Below are 20,521 nucleotides of genomic sequence, written 5' to 3' on the forward strand. Positions count from 1 at the left end.
TATTTAGAGCTGAACTCATGTATTGCTTGAGCTCGTGCTAAAGCACTTCCTAAACTATTCCAAGTATTTATATCATTTCTATGGAAAACTGTATTTCTTCATATCCTTTATACCTGTGGTCTTTCTTAATTTGCTCCCATGACCTCTTAAAGCCCTCCCCTATCTTTAATCAGGAGATCTCTTCTGTCAATGCAATCTATCCCCTTTGGTGACCTAAATACTATAATCATATCTAACACAGTATTTAACACTGTGCGAAGACACTTGCCAGCCAGCTCGGCCCATCGCCAACTTGGCCCATCAGCTGCTTGGGATGCCATCTTTGTTTTGACAGATGTGGAGGTCTAAGCAATAATAGTATGATACATTCGTCTTCTCTAACCTAAACTACCTGACCTAACCGTGCACTTAAAAAAAAGGAGGGAAAAAAAAAAAAAAAAGTAGTTAGTCAAGGCAGGCTGACTTGGTCAAGTTGGCGATGATCTGAGTTGACCCTACACCATGAAAGCAGTCTGGTAAAATTTTAGAAATGCACACCTACACACTAAAGCAACAGAAAATTAATTAATAATTTTGTAAATTATAATACATCAATGTAATATACATTATTCTTGGTGGAAATCAATAATAGAAATAGCTGCTAAAAGCTATAAACACACAAACGTAGCTGCTTCGGTATTATTTACAAAATTAATAATTAATTTTCTAATTACAGGTACCACATTACTAAATGGTTAGGTTAAGTTGGACTAAGCAAATTTATCATACTTTGATTTCTTTGACCTCCACGTCTATCAAAACAAAGATGGTGTCTCAGGCACTCGCCATGGCTCCGTTTGTTAATGAATTGCATTTAGCAGTTTTTCCTGTTATTGATTTCTTCAGTATTATTTTAGTTGTGCAAACCTACACAATATAGCATTAAAAAATTATATATTAAATTTGGAAATTATAGTACATGAGCTCTTACAAAGACAATGGGACTTCCTTGACTTTATGAGAGAACATGGGGTTTTTCCGCCATCTGTTAATTACCCGAGGTACAACAATAATTAGGCCGTCAGCATCTGTGACGACAACAACCCAGATGGTCTTTAGAATTTGAGGCACTGAATTACTAAACATTAGTTAGGTAAAGTAGGTTAGTTAGGTTAGATAGGTCAGGTTAGGTTTGAATACACCAATTTATCATTCTTTCATTTCTTTGACCTCGGCATCTATCAAAATAAACATGGGGTATCATTCAACTGCCGCGATCTGTTTGTTAGAATATAGGTTTTAGCAACTTTTTTGTTATTGATTTCTGCCAAAAATATTGCATACTACATTGATCTATTACAATTTCCAAAATAATTAATTTTTTGTTGCTATATCATGTAGATGTGTACAACTAAAATTGTACCATTTCCTCCATGTAAAATGTATAGTAACAGTTAGTACATTGATGTATATTGTATAACTAAGTTACTATGATTTACAAAATGAATAATTAATTTTATAGTGCCACCAAATTGTGTGGGAAAGAAAATAAAATCCTAGAAATTTGTCCTTTAGTTAAGTAAATTCGTCCACTTATTTATCACTGATGAGTCATCTGGACTACTGACTGTCTATGACTGTCTGTATGTACAATAATACCTGACAGAGCTAAGAAACAAAACATTTACCGTGCATATGTAAAAATCAATCAATTCAACTTAACCTGATGATCATGAAGGCCCATTTCCGGATGTCAGTCTCGCTGAACTACCTAAGTACTTATGAACATTCTAATAAGGAGTGAATAGCTTATCTATACACTTCAATAACCACTACAGGAAAAGCCTTGAATTTTTGCCAGTCATGGTCAACCTTATTTCCCACGACAGGGAACCAACCCCTAACTTACTTCTTCTTCCAAGTCAGGCTCCTGCAACTGAAGGTCGTCGATTTCCATCATTATGAAGGCTTAATTTATTTTTACAGGACAAATTTACCCATAATCTTCGAAATTCTTTCAACGTGTGTATGTTTACAAACACTAGAGTATGGAACTGACGTCATAATGACGACAAATGAGAGTCAAATGTTGATTGGTCCAAAATCGTTCCCCGCAAATATAGACCAATCAGAGGAATAAGAGCTTTAGTATTGTAAGAAATCTTAGTATTGTTTTAAAGATATATAAATAAACAATATCAAGGTACATGATTTAGATATAAGAAAATAAAATATACTGTGTCTTGTTTTGTAATATTCTATACAGGAAAAATTATTCTTTTTGGTAAACATAAGTAATATTTTCAATCAATAATATTCAAGGAACAATCAGCTGAGATTGCATCACAAAAGCAAGAAGTGTTCTTATTGGCGTATGGAATGAACACGACGTCCAATCACGAGCATGGACGTGTGTACATATACAATACCCTTTAGTCGCTAGAGGGAGTTACAGGAGTAGCGTGGCAGGTGAATGTTTTGTCGACAAAAACAATGCTTGTGATGATGAGTATATATAAAGCTATAGTAATCTTCTCATTGATATCAGCGCCAGTTGTCCTTGGTAAGTTTGTTTATCAAATAGTTACTGTACCAGTTTGTTTGATATGGTTTTAAAATCTTATTTGAAGTACGTTAACTTTGAAAAAAGTTGATGTACTATTTACCGGGAATGTGGCCGAACATTGAACTAGGAAAGCTAAATATCATCAATTGCATACAAATATGACTTCAGGCAAACGTAATGGTAATTACTTATTTTTAAGGAAGCTTACATTTAAGTAAGTCCGGTGGAAACGTTCCACGTAAGAACGTCCTTGCATGGTCTGGACTCCACCGTATTGCTGTCAAAACGTCTACGCCTACGGGTCAGAACATTTGATTTGATTAAATTTTAGTATAAAATAATTGTACTAGCAATTCAAGTCATAACATATACAAATGAAGTAATCAAAAAATGTAAAGAATATAAACTGAGTTGCATGTAAGATTATGATATACAAGGGATAACCAATAACTGGTTAGAGGTACAGCAGCTGTACTCAGTTTCAGTACTCAGTTTGCATAGGAGCGAACTGAGTTCCACTTCCGCGGCTCCACCCACCTCAAGTTCAAAATTCATAATGGTTGAAGCTGATGAGCCACTCTAGGTGAATTTTGAAGTTAATTCCAAATATATTTTGATTAAAGAGATGCATAATGCAGTTCAAACAAGAACATTAAGCTGTATGGTAGGTTAGATTTGGTTAGGGAGTGTAGGTTAAGTTGGTTAGGTAAGGTAGTAGCCAATCATAATACCAAATACGGCACAGTTGATACAGTGCGGTATTTGCCATTATGTTATGATCAGCTATGAATATTAGTGACATAAGCTGTGAAGTTGCATTTATGCATGCTCAGAATAGTATTGTACTCCTAGCCATAAAAAATTGGAGTACAGCTGCTGTACCTATGTCCAGCAGAAAAAAAAATAGGGGCTTATTTCTATTGAGGTCCCACAGTAGTATTCTAATCAGGCTTTCAACTTCTACATGTTTATACTTTGTCATGAACACTATTAAGTGAAAACAAGTTAAGTTTTGTTATACAATTTGGTAAAATTGCACTTTCGTACAACATAATTCACAACCTCCAGAAATATTTTTTCCTGTTGATTTTCATGCATTTAAAAAAAAATTCAAACATTTGTTATTGCTAGAAATGCCTCATTTTTTATGTAGCTTTTATCTTTTAAAAAACAAAAAAAAATACACAAAAACGAGTATTTTCCAAAAACTAAGCAAATCAGAATTGTTGAAAATGTATAAAATCAACAAGAAAAAATATTTCTGGAAATCGTTTATTCTCGTGTCTACCAACCAGTTGATCACTGATGTTGCTACTTGCTGAAAGACTGCTATTTTAGATCAAGTGGTATTAACCTAACCTATTTTTGATAAAGCACCATTAACCTAACCTGACCACCTGCTGGAGTGGGTCCCTTCCAAATTTTCTTAATGGAATTAAATTCATTACCTTGTGTTTGGATTATATTATGTAACATTTCAAATAGATTGTAGTGATGGGCTCTGTCAGCTGATATAGTTGAAGATGTGCTATCACATTGTACAGACATGCAATTAAACACTATTTTGCATTTTTGTAATTTCAAGCTAATAATTTCCATAATGTGTCATGGTTTGAATGAAGTATCCGAATGGAATCTCACTTAACCATATTTTTTATGCTTTATTGACTAAGTGAATGAGACTAATGTAATTTTGGTAAATTTTTAGAGGTGCAGAGCTATGTAATATAACAATAGAAAATTAAATATTCATTTAGTAAATTACAATACATTAATGTAATATACATTTTTCTTGGTGGAAATCAACAGCAGAAAAAGTTGCTAAAAGTGGTATACAGACGCTCCTCAACTTACGTTTTAGTTACGTTCCGAACGGCCGAACGTAAGTTGAAAATGGACGTAAGTTGTTACTGTACTATACATCCGTAAATTCTATTACTGTATCTTATAAAACACCCCTAAATCATTAATTATACACATAACATTGTAAAATAATAACATTAATTTCAAATAAAATTCAAGCAACATAAATTGAGATGGTGGAGGAGGATGAGGCAAGGCACGTTCAGTCTGTCATTTGTACCATGTAAACAATAGATGCAGCGTCATGCGTAAGTATCATTTGAACTATGGAGAGCATGCTAAACTAAAAAATTCACTCAACAAATTTTTTTTTACAGTCAGTTCAAACGTAAAATCGAAAAAACAGAAAACGAATGAACGTAAGTAGAGGAGCGTCTGTACTAATGAATGGAGCTTTGAGGCACCATCATTATTTTGATAGATGCAGAGGTCAAAGAAATTAAAGTATGGTAAATTCATCTAACCATACCTACCTAACCTAAACAGCATTTAGTAATGTGGTACCTGTGATTCTAGAGGTCATCAGGGATGTTGACAGCTGGTTTTGGCATCTGATTGGAATGTGGGATGTTGAGGAATTTCAGTTTGAAGAAAATTATGAAACTTAGTTCCATAACTTAGAGTGGGGGAACACCCAGTATACAATGTTAGTGCCACTGTCAAACTGACATTGATGAGACAGGATAGAGGACAAAATGGTGTCTCAAACCTATTGTTGCAGTTCCATTTTTTCTCTCTCTCTCTCTCTCTCTCTCTCTCTCTCTCTCTCTCTCTCTCTCTCTCTCTCTCTCTCTCTCTCTCTCTCTCTCTCTCTCTCTCTCCTAACACCACAATTTCATCACAATTTTACTTAAAATGCAATGTAAGGATTGGCGGTGTTAATCCTACTATTATTTTGACCAGGATAATTTTCTCTCTGGTGTATATATTTAAGTTTTGGGTTAGGGACACTTGGCAACTTGTATGGGAAAGCATCTGGAAGTTCAAAAGTGGGGAGCACAAGTAATAACTAACCCGTATGGGAAAGTGTCCAGCTCAGAATGATGTTTTATGTCTCCACCAGCTCAAATTCTACCAGGCTCCCATTGCATTACTCCCCCTGACTACGGCTTCACCCATCTAATCCCCTGTACTTTGTCAGCCATTCCAATCGAGTTACTCACATTGAGCATTCCCAAACGTCCACATTTCCCGCATTATGGGACTACCCCATTCCTCCCAGTTGTTCAATCAAAAATAACCCTCAGATACACCCAGGAGGTCTCTTAGTCCAACACTTCCCAGCTGCCACTTGTGCAGACATTTGGGCCCAGGAGATAAGCCCACTTCCACTTCGGGAATTAGCCCTGGACATAAAACGGCACTAATTCCTGAAGTGAGTTTGGCCTCCTGTGCCCAAATGTCTGAACTGGTGGTGGTTGGCGAGTGTTGGATTAAGAGACCTCCTGCAGTGGCGATTCTAGTGGGGGGGAGAGTCTGGGAGGGCCATGCCCCCCCCCCCCAGTTTTTTTTGCATATCCTTTTATGCATGGGGGACGGAGAGGGGGGTCACCAATTTAATGAAGCGGCCTTGCTGTGGATGTGCTGTGTCTTGCGACACTGCTTCTGACCCAGGGCAGTGGACAAGGTGCAGGGATGACCCGTCATCCAGGAGGTGCTAAGATAAGAGGGAGGGTGGAGGGGTGTGGAGTGTATTCAGGGATGGAATGGGTGGGAATGATTTTATGCCTTTTCCTTTTTGGCTACCTCCCTTGTAAGGGGGAAAAAGCCTTGGTATATGTATGTGTACAAAGATTACAAAGGGGAGCATGCCGACAGGAGACCTTTTGATCCATATCTAGGTCGGATGCGAAAAAAAATCATATTAATAATAAATAAAAACTATAATAATGTAAATAACAAATAAAATACATAAATAAATGCATAGGTATAGTTAAATAATAAACAAACAAGTAAATAGTAAATAATAATAAATTGACATATACATACATACATATACCAAGGCTTTTTTTCCCCTTACCAGGGGGGTAGCCAAAAAGGACAAGGCACAAAAACATTTATAGTCACATCCTTCTGCAGTTACGCAAAATTGGCAATGATGCGATTGTTCATCGTGGAACATTTTAATTCAAATTGTGGGTTCGAGTCACACACTCTTCTCTGATTCCGCAGTGACTCTTACCAGCCCCAATAGTCCCATAAGCGAAATGGGCAAAAGTGACGGTTTGGACCGCAGCTACGCGCCTCCTGGCGTAGGCTCCTCACCTTCTTAGTACCTGGCGATTTCATTCAACCGATGAGCCTAGTAATTTTGTCCTCTCGATCCAGCCAAATTAGATAAAATCGTCTGGCACCATCCCGAATAAAAGTCTAAAATATAAAACACCTGGCTGAAAGGTTAGTGATGTTAAGTCATTGAAGTCAACTGATCTCTTATCTCGTTTGATTAAACCCTGATACGTGGAGGCGCACTCGAGGTTTTGTTCTGGTTAACGTTGGAAGACTACGTGTAGGCGTGAAGATACCTAACTCAGGGGGCGGGGTCTAAAAGAATCGAATCAAAACCTCTTTCGGGGGTGAGGTGAAGTGTTGTCTTCACTCCTTCCTGAGGATCAAAACCGCCTGATGTTTGCCATTTACCGATGTCACTGTTGTGAATGGACCGAAAACTTGATAAATACTACATTTTATATTCTAAATACCAACCATAAACAGCTCTCCGTCTCCCCCCCCCCTCTCTCTCTCTCTCTCTCTCTCTCTCTCTCTCTCTATATATATATACATATATACACATACATATATATATATGCTAATAAGAACACGGGTACATGTGTTCGCTTATGGAAAGCAGACCACCTGGAAAAAGAAACCAACGAAGCAGAACGCTTCCGCACACCACATCTATAGTGCAAAAAGTACTTCTTGCACTGAAGATGCAACACACGAAAGCGCTTGGTAAATACTACTGTGATACCGGCCGCGTCATGGCGTCACACGCAGTGGCGATTCTAGGGGGGAGCCTGGGAGGACCATGCACCCCCCAGTTTTTCAGCTGGCCCTCCCACTTTCGTAGTCCTAGAATTGCCACTGACCTCCTGGGTGTACAAGCCCCACCGAGAACTTTCCCACAACAGAATAGAACCACATTGTGTATGCATTTGGCAGTTGCTTACAAGTCTATCAAAAGAAATGCCATGTGAGGATGGAGCCACTATTAGTATAATATTTTGCTTGCTAGAGCATTATTAAGGCTCTGTCCTCTCATTGTATTTCATTTGAAGAACCACACTAGCACACCTGCACTCAGGACCATGCATCATTAAAACAGTACTAACACAGAATAGGCCAGGCCTCTGATTCAAACTGCCCCACACTAATAATCCCCCGACAACAACACAATAACTCTTGTTTAAGTGACGTATGGTCCCACCCATAGGCTGTTGTTGGTTTCCTGGAGGCCACAAGGCCTCTGTGAGAGAAAGAGACCAGGAGTGACTGATTTATTATTAGAGCACTTGTCTTGGAGAATTTACACCAGTCTTGTATGAATCTCCCAATGTGAAATCCCTCACATGCAATGGACCTACATCAATGAAGTCCCAATTTTATGAGTGAAATCAAAATCATAGTTATGCAGATTATGTGTGGTGGAACATGCAGCATGGCACACTTGTTTTTTATAAGTAAATGGCCGAACTCTTAGCTGAGTCAGCTGGGTTAGCCATCCAGTAAACAGCCACTACCCCCTCTGCTACTTAGTACAGGTCTTCAGTTGCGCTGCATTTATTCTTCTTATTTGTTTAATCTATATATATTCTTTTAACAGGGCGAGGAACACAGCATGTCTCCTGTGGGTCAGTGGTCAAGATGTATAACACATACTACAAGGTACGACTCCATTCCCATGATGTGAAATATGGATCTGGATCAGGTCAGCAGTCAGTCACAGGATCACAATCACAGGATGACCATAACTCCAACTGGATTATTAAAGGGACCAGTAAACAACTTTGCAAAAGGGGGTAAGTATCTGGGACATGATAATGGTTAGACCAACAAACTTGTTCAATGTGGTGAGCTTAGATTACTGTATAACCTTGTATAATGTCTTATGTAAAGGTTGATTAGTGGTTTAAAAATAATACTCATTTTTGTACAACTTTGAAAAATGCTTACCTTAGTTTTTCAGGCCTAGTGAAACTTGTGTGGTGTTGTAGTTATATCCTCTATTAGATACTTACCCTTGTTTTCTTTTACAAGCAGTTATAATGTACAAGCACAAACAGCTTCAAACTACAGTGTATTATTTCATTTTTCAGTTCTTGTCATTCCTTAGACTGTCTGGCTGAGCAGTCCCGTCTTTCTGAGGAACACCATGTAGTTGGCATGCGATAATATACAGTGCAGTCTTCCATAATGTGTAGTGTAGTGTGGGGTGAAGTGTTGCATCCTGACCAGTTGTCTGCAATGCAGTCATTCACATTTACATATATAGATTTTTTCAGGATCAACAAGTGGAGTACTAATGGTATTATTTTCTTCTGGAATCAATAATCATTTTGGTCACATTTTCTTCTTATAGTGATTTTTTTTTTTTTTTTTTTTTTTTTTTTTTTATCCTGACTGATATTCAGAGGAAGCATTCTGAGTGAAAGTGCCAAAATCTTAAGGTCACCACAGATATTCCATTGACATTCCTTATACTTAATTTTTTGCAACAGAAGCTTCATACTCTTGTAAGTTTCCTTGAGGGTAGCTGCATGAGCCAGAGGAACAGAAGGAAACATGTTTCCATTATGGAGTAGGACTGCTTTCAGTCTTACTTTGGAAGAGTCGGTAAACAAATGCCTCTCATTTGTGTTATATTTGTGACCAAGTTCCTCCATAGCAGGCTGAACATTGCAGAATAGCAGGCCATCCTCAAATGAGAAAAAAAAATCTCAAACATAATTGCAGTTGGCTCATTTCTGTAACAAACTGTACATAATGTCAAATAACAGGAGTGTACTGGAGCACAGAACCTATGGTTAATAAATTTTTTATTTATTTGTTGTTTATTTACCAGGGCAGTGGGCGAGATGTGGGGATGACCTGTTATCCAGGAGGAGCCAAGAAAAGAGGGAGGGAGGGGTAATGAATGGGAGTGGAGATGAAATGGGTGGGAGTGGATTTATGACTTTGGCTACTTCCCTTGTAAAGGGGGAAAAGTCCTTGGGATATGTATTCATTTGTTAATTTATTTTTTAGGATATTTTTGGATTTAGAATGCAAAAATACATAAAAACAAAACAATTCTTTGTTGACCATTGTCATTGGTTACACTAAAAGAACTCCACTAGGAAACCAAAACTTTCCTGTAAGCACATGAGAATAAGTACAGTTCTACACTTGAGAACCCTCCCACTCTTGATATATTGGCATAAAGAAAGCCCTAACAGTATTCCACATGAACACCTACAATAACCTGCCTCCACAACTTCACAATATAGGAGCCCATGCAGGGCTCCTATATTGTGAAGTTGTGGAGTGACACACCACAACACCCTTCAAATCATACAAAACAAAGCCCTAAAAACAATTACAGGCTGCACAAATACAACACCTACAGACCATTTACACCATGAAACAAAAGTCCTCAAAGTCAAGGACCACCTCGACATGAGAGGCACACAAACACTTGCCGCAGCCACCACAAACACATCACACCCGCTACACTACATAGCAGAACACCCACACGCACCCAGAAACATTAAAACAACACCCAAAGACCTGTATCACACACAGATACTCTCTTCTCTTCCTCCACAACCACCAAATACCAGCCTCCAGAAACATATTCATAATCATATCACTCACCGCTCCATTAACACACTGAAAGACAACACACTGCTGCATGCCAGACCCCCTGATATCCACCCTTCTGAATCCTCTCCCCCACGAAAGGACAGAGTCCACCTGGCCAGACTGCGGTGCGGCCACCACCCAGCACTTCTAAGCTACCAGAAGAGGCTGGATGACCGCATTGTGAACAGCTGCCCAGGATGTAACACTTCACCCCATACCATACAACACATAATGGAAGACTGCATTATACACAATCATGCACGCAAACAACACAACATACACTCTATAAAGGATTTGTGGGAAAACCCAGTTTTGGCTGTGGCATTCCTTGGGGAGACGGGACTGCTCAGACAGACAGTCTAGGGAACGACAACAACAACTTCACAATATATCCATACAAAAAGACACTCAAAACAGTCTACAACAGTGCCAAATTCAATACTTCAAACAAACCAAACCCAATCCCAAGAAATCAACCCAGTAGAGAAATCACTCTAAAACATGCCTCTGTTCAGGTCACCGCCTTACATTAAAGGATCAACACAAAACTGACCAGGCAACAGACTCCAGTTACCCCACATGTAATCACCATACAGAAGACACAATTCATCTCAGACTGCAATGCCCTACACTCACCCATGTTAGACAGCAAGATATAACCTCATCATTAAATTACTTAGGAAGGAGCTGAGCTGGTGGCCAGGATTGCTTTCCTGGGGACTGCAGGTCTCGTGCAAGAGATAAATGGAGCAGTGTATTGATTGATAAAGATTTTGTAATTGACTTGACAAAATTAGCCTCGTTATACATAGCTCTTCATGTTTCAGAGAGTCCATATCATGTGGACAAAACATTCGTCTGCAGCACTTAGCTACTTCAAGAAACCTCCACTCCCACCACTTCTCATCACCCCTGTCTGACCAGCAAGAAATATCTGCATTTGGAGAAGGAGGTGAAGGAGACTCGGGAGATAATTGGGTTGTGATTTGTGATGGTGACTACTGGGAGCGGGATGAAGCCATCATGTTACGCCACGTGGACACTGACGTGTATGTATAAGTTGTATTAGCAGTCCCGTGTATAAATCAATTTTCTGTATTTGGTAAGTATACACGTGAGAAAAAGAAGGTATTATATGTGGTTTATAGATCTAGAGAAGGTATATAGTAGGAGATGTAGGACAGGAGTACTGTCAAACGAAATCATAAAGACAGGCATCCACAACAATGACAGGAAATGGCTGACAATTTTTTTAGCAGGATGACAATGCAAAGTAACCCTATTCTATCTGTATACCAATAGGCTTCTTCCAACTTACAAGGGAATTAGCTTTTATCTTAGCTCCTGGAGGGTCATACCTGTCTTCTGTCCACTGTCTGGGTCAGAAGCATTGCAGCAAGACATCACATCCACAGCAGGGCCAGCAGCTTCAGTGACATGGCAACCCTTCCTCCTTCTCCTCGTATGCTAAAATAGAGAGGCTGAGGAGAAATCCCTTTAGGCCATGTCAATGTATATTTCATTTATGACCACTCTCCACTCACACCTATCTATTGCCTTCTCCCTTCTCTGCTCAACATAAATTTTTCTTTTACTCAAAGTCCCATTCGCCACATCCATCTCATTTTTGGTCTATCCCTCAGGTTCACTTCATCCACCTCTGCCTTCCACACTTTTTGCTAGTCTTTCCTCATTCTCTCTTACCATGTGCCCAAACCATCCTAGTATTCTTTCATCTGCCTTATCTGCCAGCTCCTCCCCTTTAGGACCACCTGGGAAGTGAGGCTAGAGGGGACTTCAGCCCCTGCTCCATGCCCTGCTTAGGGGGGTTGAGGGTTGCCCATGCTAGCAAGGTTGCCATTGAGGGACCAGACTAAAAGGCTCTCGGTGCTAGGCTAAAAAAATTTCATACTCTTCCCCCATTTTACATCTGCTCTTCTTTTTGCCTCCTTTATCTTTTGCTTCTTTTCTTTTTTCTTTGTACATACATATACCAAGGCTTTTTTCCCCCTTACTAGGTAGGTAGCCAAAAAGGAAAAGGCATAAAATCATTCCCACCCATTCCATCCCTGAAAACACTCCACACCCCTCCACCCTCCCTCCCATCTTAGCACCTCCTAGATGACGGGTCATCCCTGCACCCTGTCCACTGCCTTGGGTCAGAAGCAGTGTCGCAAGACACACCACATCCATAGCAAGGCCTTTTTTCTTTGTACCTGTCATATGTTTCTCATCCTACTTTGCAACCAAACCCTGAATCCTCGCTTCTCTTCTACTATCTTCTTTATTTTATCATCCCACCACTCACTATTCTTCTTTTTGTTACCTCCCATTCTCCCCAAGGAGTGACATTGCCTTCATCTAATGGAGGTGAGGTACCCTAGTCGGGCAGCTGTCAAACATTAGTCCCAGGAACTGTTTCCTCGGGAGACACAAGAGATTCTTCTTTCGTAGAAATATAGGTTTGGATTAGGGTGAACACCATGGGGGTGGCAAAAGTGTATGGCCAGTCTTTATCCCTGAGGTGTAGCCCACTGTGAGATCTTATTAGATGCTAACTTCATTTTCCTCTCGATTAATGGCATTCGCAACACATAAGCTACCATAAACTCCTTCTGGAAGCACACCGATGACACTATTTATGACCACATTGGAAAGCGTGACACTAAGTATACTTCCTTATGGCAGGCTGTCTTCAAGTGGACAAGCTTCAGACTGAATGCTCCCATTTTGCACGCTTCTTCAATGCTTTGCCAAAGTCCAGGTCATCATAATTGTTATCTGATGCTGTGTGGACACTAGTGTAAAAGGATAAAAGATTATACATGACTTACCCATGCTGTGAGTCATGAATCAGATTATGCCTCTGTATGTTCCTTGAGTTTGAAGTAGTTTGAATGTGTTTGAGATGAGGTGTCTGAGAAGTATGATGGGGGTTACTAGGCTGGATAGTGAGAAATGAAGAGGTAAAGAGGAGAACAGGTGGTAAGGGAGTTGGGAGATAGGGTTGATGAAAGAATATTAGGATGTATAGACACGGTAAAGGAAACATGGACTGGAGGTGAAGCTTTTATTCCTGACATTTCGTCTAACGACTTTCTCAAAGGAATGAGCATACTAGATACATACAGAGTTTATAAACACGTCATATGGCTCAAGGGGGTGTGCGAGCGTATAGCGCTGTGTTCTGATTGGCCCGCTGAGACAACCAATCAGAAAGCGCTATATTAGCTGAAGATTTGGCCCAGGTGAAGCTCCCAGCCTTATTGTTGATATTCGGACGAGTGGTGATGTACGCAGCTTCTATAGATTTTCTGGTCTTTTTATCCATACCTTCGTGTAGAATCTCGGCTCGGTTCCATTGTGGGAGGTGCCCAGATTCGTCAACATGCACCACCATTGCGTTGGTGAGTCTATGGTGACGGAGGTCGGCCTTATGCTCCCTGATTCTAGTGTCAAGGCCCCTCTTAGTCTCTCCATAGTATGCTTTATCGCATGATGTGCATGGGATCTTATATACAACGCTGTCTTTTCTCCCCCTCATCTTAGTCCCGCTTTTTATTATGTCACCAATCTTCGTTCCCGATGTTACGGCTGCTTTTACTTCCGTGCTCCTGAGCATTCTAAAATAAAAGCTTCACCTCCAGTCCATGTTTCCTTTACCGTGTCTATACAACTTGTTCACATGGATTTTCAGTATTAGGATGGTTTGGACACATGGAAAGAATGAGTGAAGAAAGACTAGTAAAAGAGGTATGGAAGGCAGATGTTGTAAAGGGGGGGGTCGCTGATTTAATGAAGCGGCCTTGCTGTGGATATGCTGTGTCTTGCGACACTACCTCTGACCCAGGGCAGTGGGCAAGGTACAGGGATGAACTGTCATCCAGGAAGTGCTAAGATAAGAGGGAGGGGTGTGGGGTGTGTTTAGGGATGGAATGGGTGGAAATGGTTTTATGCCTTTTCCTTTTTTGGCTACCTCCCTTGTACATACATATACCAAGGCTTTTTTCCCCCTTACCAGGGGGGTAGCCAAAAAGGACAAGGCACAAAAACATTCCCACCCATTTCATCCCCAAAAACACTCCACACCCCTCCACCCTCCCTCCCATCTTAGCACCTCCTAGATGACGGGTCATCCCTGCACCCTGTCCACTGCCCTGGGTCAGAAGCAGTGTCGCAGGACACAGCACATCCACAGCAAGGCCGCTTCATTAAATCGGTGACCCCCCCTCTCCGTCCCCCCATATAAAGGAGAGGATGGGGAGAAATCCCTTCGGGCTACGTCAAAAATTTTTGCTCACACACACTACCTCACCCCCATTCCCCTGTCCAATCCACCTCATGCATCACAACATTCTCCATTCACCCCTGTCTTCTGTCCTCTCCCGTCCTTCCTCAACCGACATTCCCCTCTTCCCCAAAGCCCCCTTCACCCCATCCATCCATCTCATTCTAGGACGTCCCCTCATGTTCACTCCCTACACATCTGCCTTCCATACCTCCTTTACTAGTCTTTCTTCACTCATTCTTTCCATGTGTCCAAACCATCCTAATACTCTTTCATCCACCCTATCTCCCAGCTCCCTTTCCACCCCTGTTCTCCTCCTCACTTCCTCATTTCTCACTCTATCTAGCCTAGTAACCCCCATCATACTTCTCAGACACTTCATCTCAAACACATTCAAGTTCCTTCTCTCTTCCTCTCTCATGTTCCATGTTTCTGCTCCATACAGTGCTGTTGGCACAATCACTCCTTCATACAGTCTCCTCTTAGCATCCATTCCCAGATTCCTATTCCTCATTACACTTTTTAAACCACCAAGGCATTTACTCGCTTCTCTCAATCTACATTCTACCTCCACCTTCACCCTTTCCTGCCACATTTGCACCCAAATATCTAAAACTATCCACATCCTCCAGTTGCTCTCCCTTAATGCTCACTTCCAGATTACTGCCACTTTCACCCCTTGTACATCTCATCACCTTACTTTTACCCACATTTATCTTCAGCTTTCTTCTATCACACACTCTCCCAAACTCTGTCACCAACTTCCTCAATCCCTCCTCCGATCCTGCCACAAGCGCAGTGTCGTCCGCAAACAACAGTTGGCTCACCTCCCACTTTTCTCCATTTTCCTTAACCATCTCCAATCCCTGACCCACTACCCTTGCATTCACCTCTCGCACCACCCCATCCATGTATAAGTTGAACAGCCAGGGTGACATAACGCATCCCTGACGAAGTCCCACCTTTACCTCAAACCACTCACTCTCTCCATTTCTAATCCTGACACAAGCTCTACTACTCTCATAAAAACTCTTGACAGCTCCCAGAAGCTTTCCTCCTATCCCGTATATCCGCATAACCTCCCACAGTGCCTTTCTGTCTACCCTGTCATAAGCCTTTTCCAGATCCATAAAGGCCCAGAAAACATCCTTCCCCTTACCTATAGCTTTCTCACATATCTGTCTTACCACAAAAATCTGATCTACACAACCTCTACCTGTCCTAAACCCACACTGTTCCTCACCAATTACTCCCTCTGTTCCTCTCCTAATCCTCTCAATCAAGATCCTCCCATAAGCCTTCCCAACTACACTTAACAAGCTAATCCCTCTGAAACTACTACATTCACACTTGTCCCCCTTTCCCTTGTAAAGTGGAACTATACACGCACTCCTCCAGTCCTCTGGCACTCTACCTTCTCTCCAGCAAACATTAAATAACCTCGCCAACCAGTCCACCATCACTATACCCCCTGTTTTAAGACATTCTGCATGGCATCCATCCAGACCAGGTGCCTTACCTGCTTTCATCATCTTAACTGCTGCCTTCACTTCATCCTTCCTTATTTCTCCTCCATTTTCCTCACTCATCACTCTCATTTTCTTAGCATTTCCCACTGCAGCTATCTTTCCCTCCCTATCCTCCTTCACATGAAGCAACTCCCTAAAATATTCTGCCCATCTTCCCCTTACTGCCTTCTCCTCCATTATCATCTCTCCATCTGCACCATTTACCTTTTCTTCTCTACTTGATTCGCCTCCTCTTCCTCTCTTAATTTCTTTCCAAAACATCTTTTTATTACTTTCAAAATTTTCTGTCATACTCTTACCCCATTTTACATCTGCTATCCTCTTTGCCTCCGTTACCTTTTTCTTTACTTCTCTTTTCTTTTCCCTGTACATCTCGTATGACTCCCTCGTCCTACTTTGTAACCAATCTGTGAAAGCTCGCTTCTTCTCTTCTACAACCTTCTTCATTTCCTCATCCCACCATTCACTACCCTTCCTTCTATTTCCTCCTGACCTTCTTGTTCCACACACCATCCTTGCACACTTTGTGACTCCCTCCTTGAACCATCCCCATTCCTCCCCCACACCTACCTCCACTCCCTCCCACTCCTCCTTCAGCTTCCTCTTCGTTTAGAGAGTTCACTCTAAGCACCTTCCTACCTTTTGTCCCTTTCCTCTTCCTCCATCTGTCCTCCACTCTCAACTTACCTTCCACCAGAAAATGATCTGATATTCCCCCACCCTCTCCCCTTAGCACATGTACATCCCTAACTCTTCCTATCATAATCCTATTTACCACTACATAGTCCATTAAAGCTCTATCTACCACCTTTCCCTCCACCACCCTCTCCCATGTGTACTTATGCTTGACTTTCTTCCAAAACACTGTATTTGCTATCATCAACTCTCTTGTAAGGGGGGAAAAGCCTTGGTATGTGTATATATATGTATGTTCCTTGATAATATTTGCTATTAATAATTCCAGGATTTTATCTATTGATGTCATACTGATTGGACTGTGCTTGTACATACATATACCAAGGCTTTTTCCCCCGTACAAGGGATGTAGCCAAAAAGAAAAAGGCATAAAATCATTCCCACCCATTCCATACTGAATACAGGAACAATGTTTGCCCGCCCCCAAGAAATAGGCAGAAATCCAGTGTCATACATACATACATATACCAGGGCTTTTTCCCCCTTACAAGGGAGGTAGCCAAAAAGGAAAAGGCATAAAATCATTCCCACCCATTCCATCCCTGAATACACTCCACACCCCTCCACCCTCCCTCTTATCTTAGCACCTCCTGGATGACGGGTCATCCCTGCACCTTGTTCACTGCCCTGGGTCAGAAGCAGTGTCACAAGACACAGCACATCCACAGCAAGGCCGCTTCATTAAATCGGCGACCCCCCCTCTCCATCTCCCCATTGCATAGAAGGAGAAGACGGGGAGAAATCCCTTCGTGCTGCGTCAAATTTTGCTCACACATACTACCTCACCCCCCCCCCCATTCCACCTCATGCATCACAACATCCTCCATATACAACCATTCTCCATTCACCCGTCTTCTGTCCTCTCCCGTCCTTCCTCAACAGACATTCCCCTCTTCCCTAAAGCCCCCTTCACCCCATCCATCCACCTCATCCTAGGACGTCCCCTCATGTTCACTCCCTCCACATCTGCCTTCCATACCTCCTTTACTAGTCTTTCTTCACTCATTCTTTCCATGTGTCCAAACCATCCTAATACTCTTTCATCAACCCTATCTCCCAACTCCCTTTCCAGCCCTGTTCTCCTCCTCACCTCCTCATTTCTCACTCTATCTAGCCTAGTAACCCCCATCATACTTCTCAGACACCTCATCTCAAACACATTCAAACTCCTTCTCTCTTACGTTCCATGTTTCTGCCCCAAACAGTGCTGTTGGCACAATCACTCCTTCATACAGTCTCCTCTTAGCATCCATTTCCAAATGTCTATTCCTCATTACACTCTTTAATCCACCAAGGCATTTACTCATTTCTCTCAATCTACATTCTACCTCCACTCCACCTTTTCCTGCCACATTTGCAACCAAGTATCTAAAACTATCCACTTCCTCCAGTCGCTCTCCCTTAATGCTCACTTCCAGTCTACTGCCACTTTCACCCCTTGTCCATCTCATCACCTTACTTTTACCCACATTTATCTTTAGCTTTCTTCTATCACATACTCTCCCAAACTCTGCCACAAGCGCAGTGTCGTCCGCAAACAACAGCTGGCTCACCTCCCGCTCTTCTCCATTTTCTTTAACATCTCCAATCCCTGATCCACTACCCTTGCATTTACCTTTTGCACCATGTATAAGTTGAACACCCAGGGCGACATAACGCATCCTTGGCGAAGTCCCACCTTTACCTCAAACCACTCTCTCCATTGTCCGGTGTCAACTTACGAAATACTCACAGATTTCAATTTTGCACTCTTGGGATGATTTTACCTGGACCTGGGGATTTTGTAGCTTTAAGGGGACGGAGATGGGGGGTCGCTGAATTTATGAAGTGGCCTTGCTGTGGATGTGCTGTGTCTTGTGACACTGATTCTGACCCAGGGCAGTGGACAGGATGCAGGGATGACCCGTCATCCAGGAGGTGCCAAGATAGGAGGGTGGGAGTGATTTCTATGCCTTTTTCTTTTTGGATACCCCCTGTGTAAGGGAGAAAAAGCCTTTGGTATATGTATGTATGTATATAAGTTTGTTTGGTTGCATCTTTCATGCTAATGTTGATACTACTAAGTCAGTTTCTTCCCCACTGAAGATCAGGTTGCAATCAGATACTATATCCATCCTGTCTTTTGTAAGTACCAAGAGAAAATGTTTAACAACTTTCCTCATTTTTTCCTCTGTATTTATCAAGACATCACTTGTCTGGCACCATTAATTTCATTGTTATGTTTTACTCTGCACACATTCTTTTTAATCCATCTAGTCATTTCATTATACATACATATACCAAAGGCTATTTCCCCCCTCATAAGGGAGATAGCCAGAAAACAAAGGCATAAAACCACTCCCACCCATTTCATCACTAACCTACTCCACTCCCCTCCACCCTCCCTCTCATCTTGGCACCTCCTGGATGACAGATCATCCCTGCATCTCGCCCACTGCCTTGGGTCAGAAGCAATGTTGTAAGATACAGCACATCCACAGCAGTCGCTTCATTAAACTGGTGACACCCTCCCTCCCCTCCATCTCTCATGCAGAAAAGTAGATGCGGAGAATTCCCTTCGGGATTTGTCAATTTACTTCTCGCACATACTCCCTCATGCATCATATCATCCATACACAACCATTCTCCATTCACCCTTATCTTCTGTCCTCTCCCATTCTTCCTCAACAGACATTCCCTCTTTCCCAAAGCCTCTTTTACCCCATCCATCTCATCTTAGGTCGACCCTGCATGATTACTTTTTCCACCGCAGCCTTCCACACCTCTTTTACTCATTCTTTCCGTGTCCAAACCAGTGTCCAAACCATCTCAATACTCTTTCATCAACCCTATCTCCCGACTCTTTCCAACCCCGTTCTCCTCCTCATTTCTCATGCTATCCAGCCTAGTAACCCCCATCATACATCTCAGGCACCTCATCTCAAACACATTCAAACTCCTCCTCTTATGTTCCATATTTCTGCCCCATACACTTTTTAAACACCCCCCGGCATTTACTCGCATCTCTCAATCTACATTCTTTCTCCTTCATTATACCTAGTCTTAGTGTTTCTACCCTTTTCATTCTAACATAAAGCCCTTTTTTTATTCCAATCTATCCATCATCCGTTTAATTGTATTAGGCTCCGATCTAATTTTCCTGCAGGGTATAAATTTTGAGGGAAGATCTATTCTTTGATTGTGTATAGGGGATTGAGGGAATCATCTGATACCACCCAAGGCTGGCATGTTAACAAGTACAGAGGAGGGATGAAGGAGATATGTTTACAAGATTTCTCACCCCAATACCTTGTATTATATTGGAAGCAGTTTACTGATTGGGTATTTTTCTTTAACAGATACCTTGGGGTCACAAGTCAGCAGTATGGCCGTCCAATTCACGGGCAGAATGAGGTTATTGGAATAGCAAGACCAGGAATACAAGCTAAATGGCAGACGAAGGAAGGTATTTTCATCAAACCAGCATCCATGGAATCTCAACATCTGTTTCATGACCCATCTGAGCTTTAGTTTCTTCTGTATTGTGCTAACTTTTTCAACTTATCATAAGACAATATTTTCCAAGTACTATGTATGTGTATTCACATGTGGCATTACAAATGAAAGTCAAATTATATTGTTTAGTCAGCCTCTTCTTTGGAAAAGTCTAAAGTTGCATATATTTGTTGAAAATAGTATGCTGTACAGTCACTTTTTTCCTTCTTAATAAACTTATTAAACCTTTTTACACATGTATTTGGCTCTAGTATCCTTATT

General features: G+C 41.4%; 2 protein-coding genes across 3 annotated transcripts in view; one reads left to right on the forward strand and one right to left on the reverse strand.

The window, feature by feature from the left end:
• Window positions 1–2,106, reverse strand: part of LOC143021794 (REPTOR-binding partner-like) — a 29,095-nt gene extending 26,989 nt beyond the window's left edge. Inside the window, exon 1 of one of the 2 annotated variants that reach the window (XM_076179530.1) lies at window positions 1,889–2,106. In XM_076179530.1, the coding sequence (XP_076035645.1) occupies window positions 1,889–1,939 (51 nt within the window). In that variant the 5' untranslated portion in view covers window positions 1,940–2,106. Of the gene's footprint in view, window positions 1–1,702; window positions 1,822–1,888 lie in introns of those variants that run through there. The other variant, XM_076179532.1, reaches the window with a different exon arrangement.
• A 258-nt stretch (window positions 2,107–2,364) lies between these two features.
• Window positions 2,365–20,492, forward strand: LOC143021340 (stromal cell-derived factor 2). Its single transcript, XM_076178768.1, has 4 exons — window positions 2,365–2,542; window positions 8,235–8,430; window positions 11,080–11,301; window positions 20,104–20,492. Exons 1-4 carry the CDS (start codon window positions 2,473–2,475, stop codon window positions 20,273–20,275), a joined length of 660 nt encoding a protein of 219 aa, XP_076034883.1. The 5' UTR covers window positions 2,365–2,472; the 3' UTR covers window positions 20,276–20,492.
• Window positions 20,493–20,521: the final 29 nt, after the last annotated feature.

Source organism: Oratosquilla oratoria, chromosome 42 (genome assembly GCF_046742065.1).
Source record: "Oratosquilla oratoria isolate Oo_2021 chromosome 42, ASM4674206v1, whole genome shotgun sequence".
NCBI lineage: Eukaryota > Metazoa > Arthropoda > Malacostraca > Stomatopoda > Squillidae > Oratosquilla > Oratosquilla oratoria.

Bases quoted from the DNA above. Each gene is read 5' to 3' on its own strand.
- LOC143021340 (XM_076178768.1), top strand. From the start codon at position 2,473: ATGCTTGTGATGATGAGTATATATAAAGCTATAGTAATCTTCTCATTG. The intron at 2,543-8,234 runs GTAAGTTTGTTT...TTCTTTTAACAG, and splicing joins ATCAGCGCCAGTTGTCCTTG to GGCGAGGAACACAGCATGTC. The intron at 8,431-11,079 runs GTAAGTATCTGG...TTCATGTTTCAG, and splicing joins AAACAACTTTGCAAAAGGGG to AGAGTCCATATCATGTGGAC.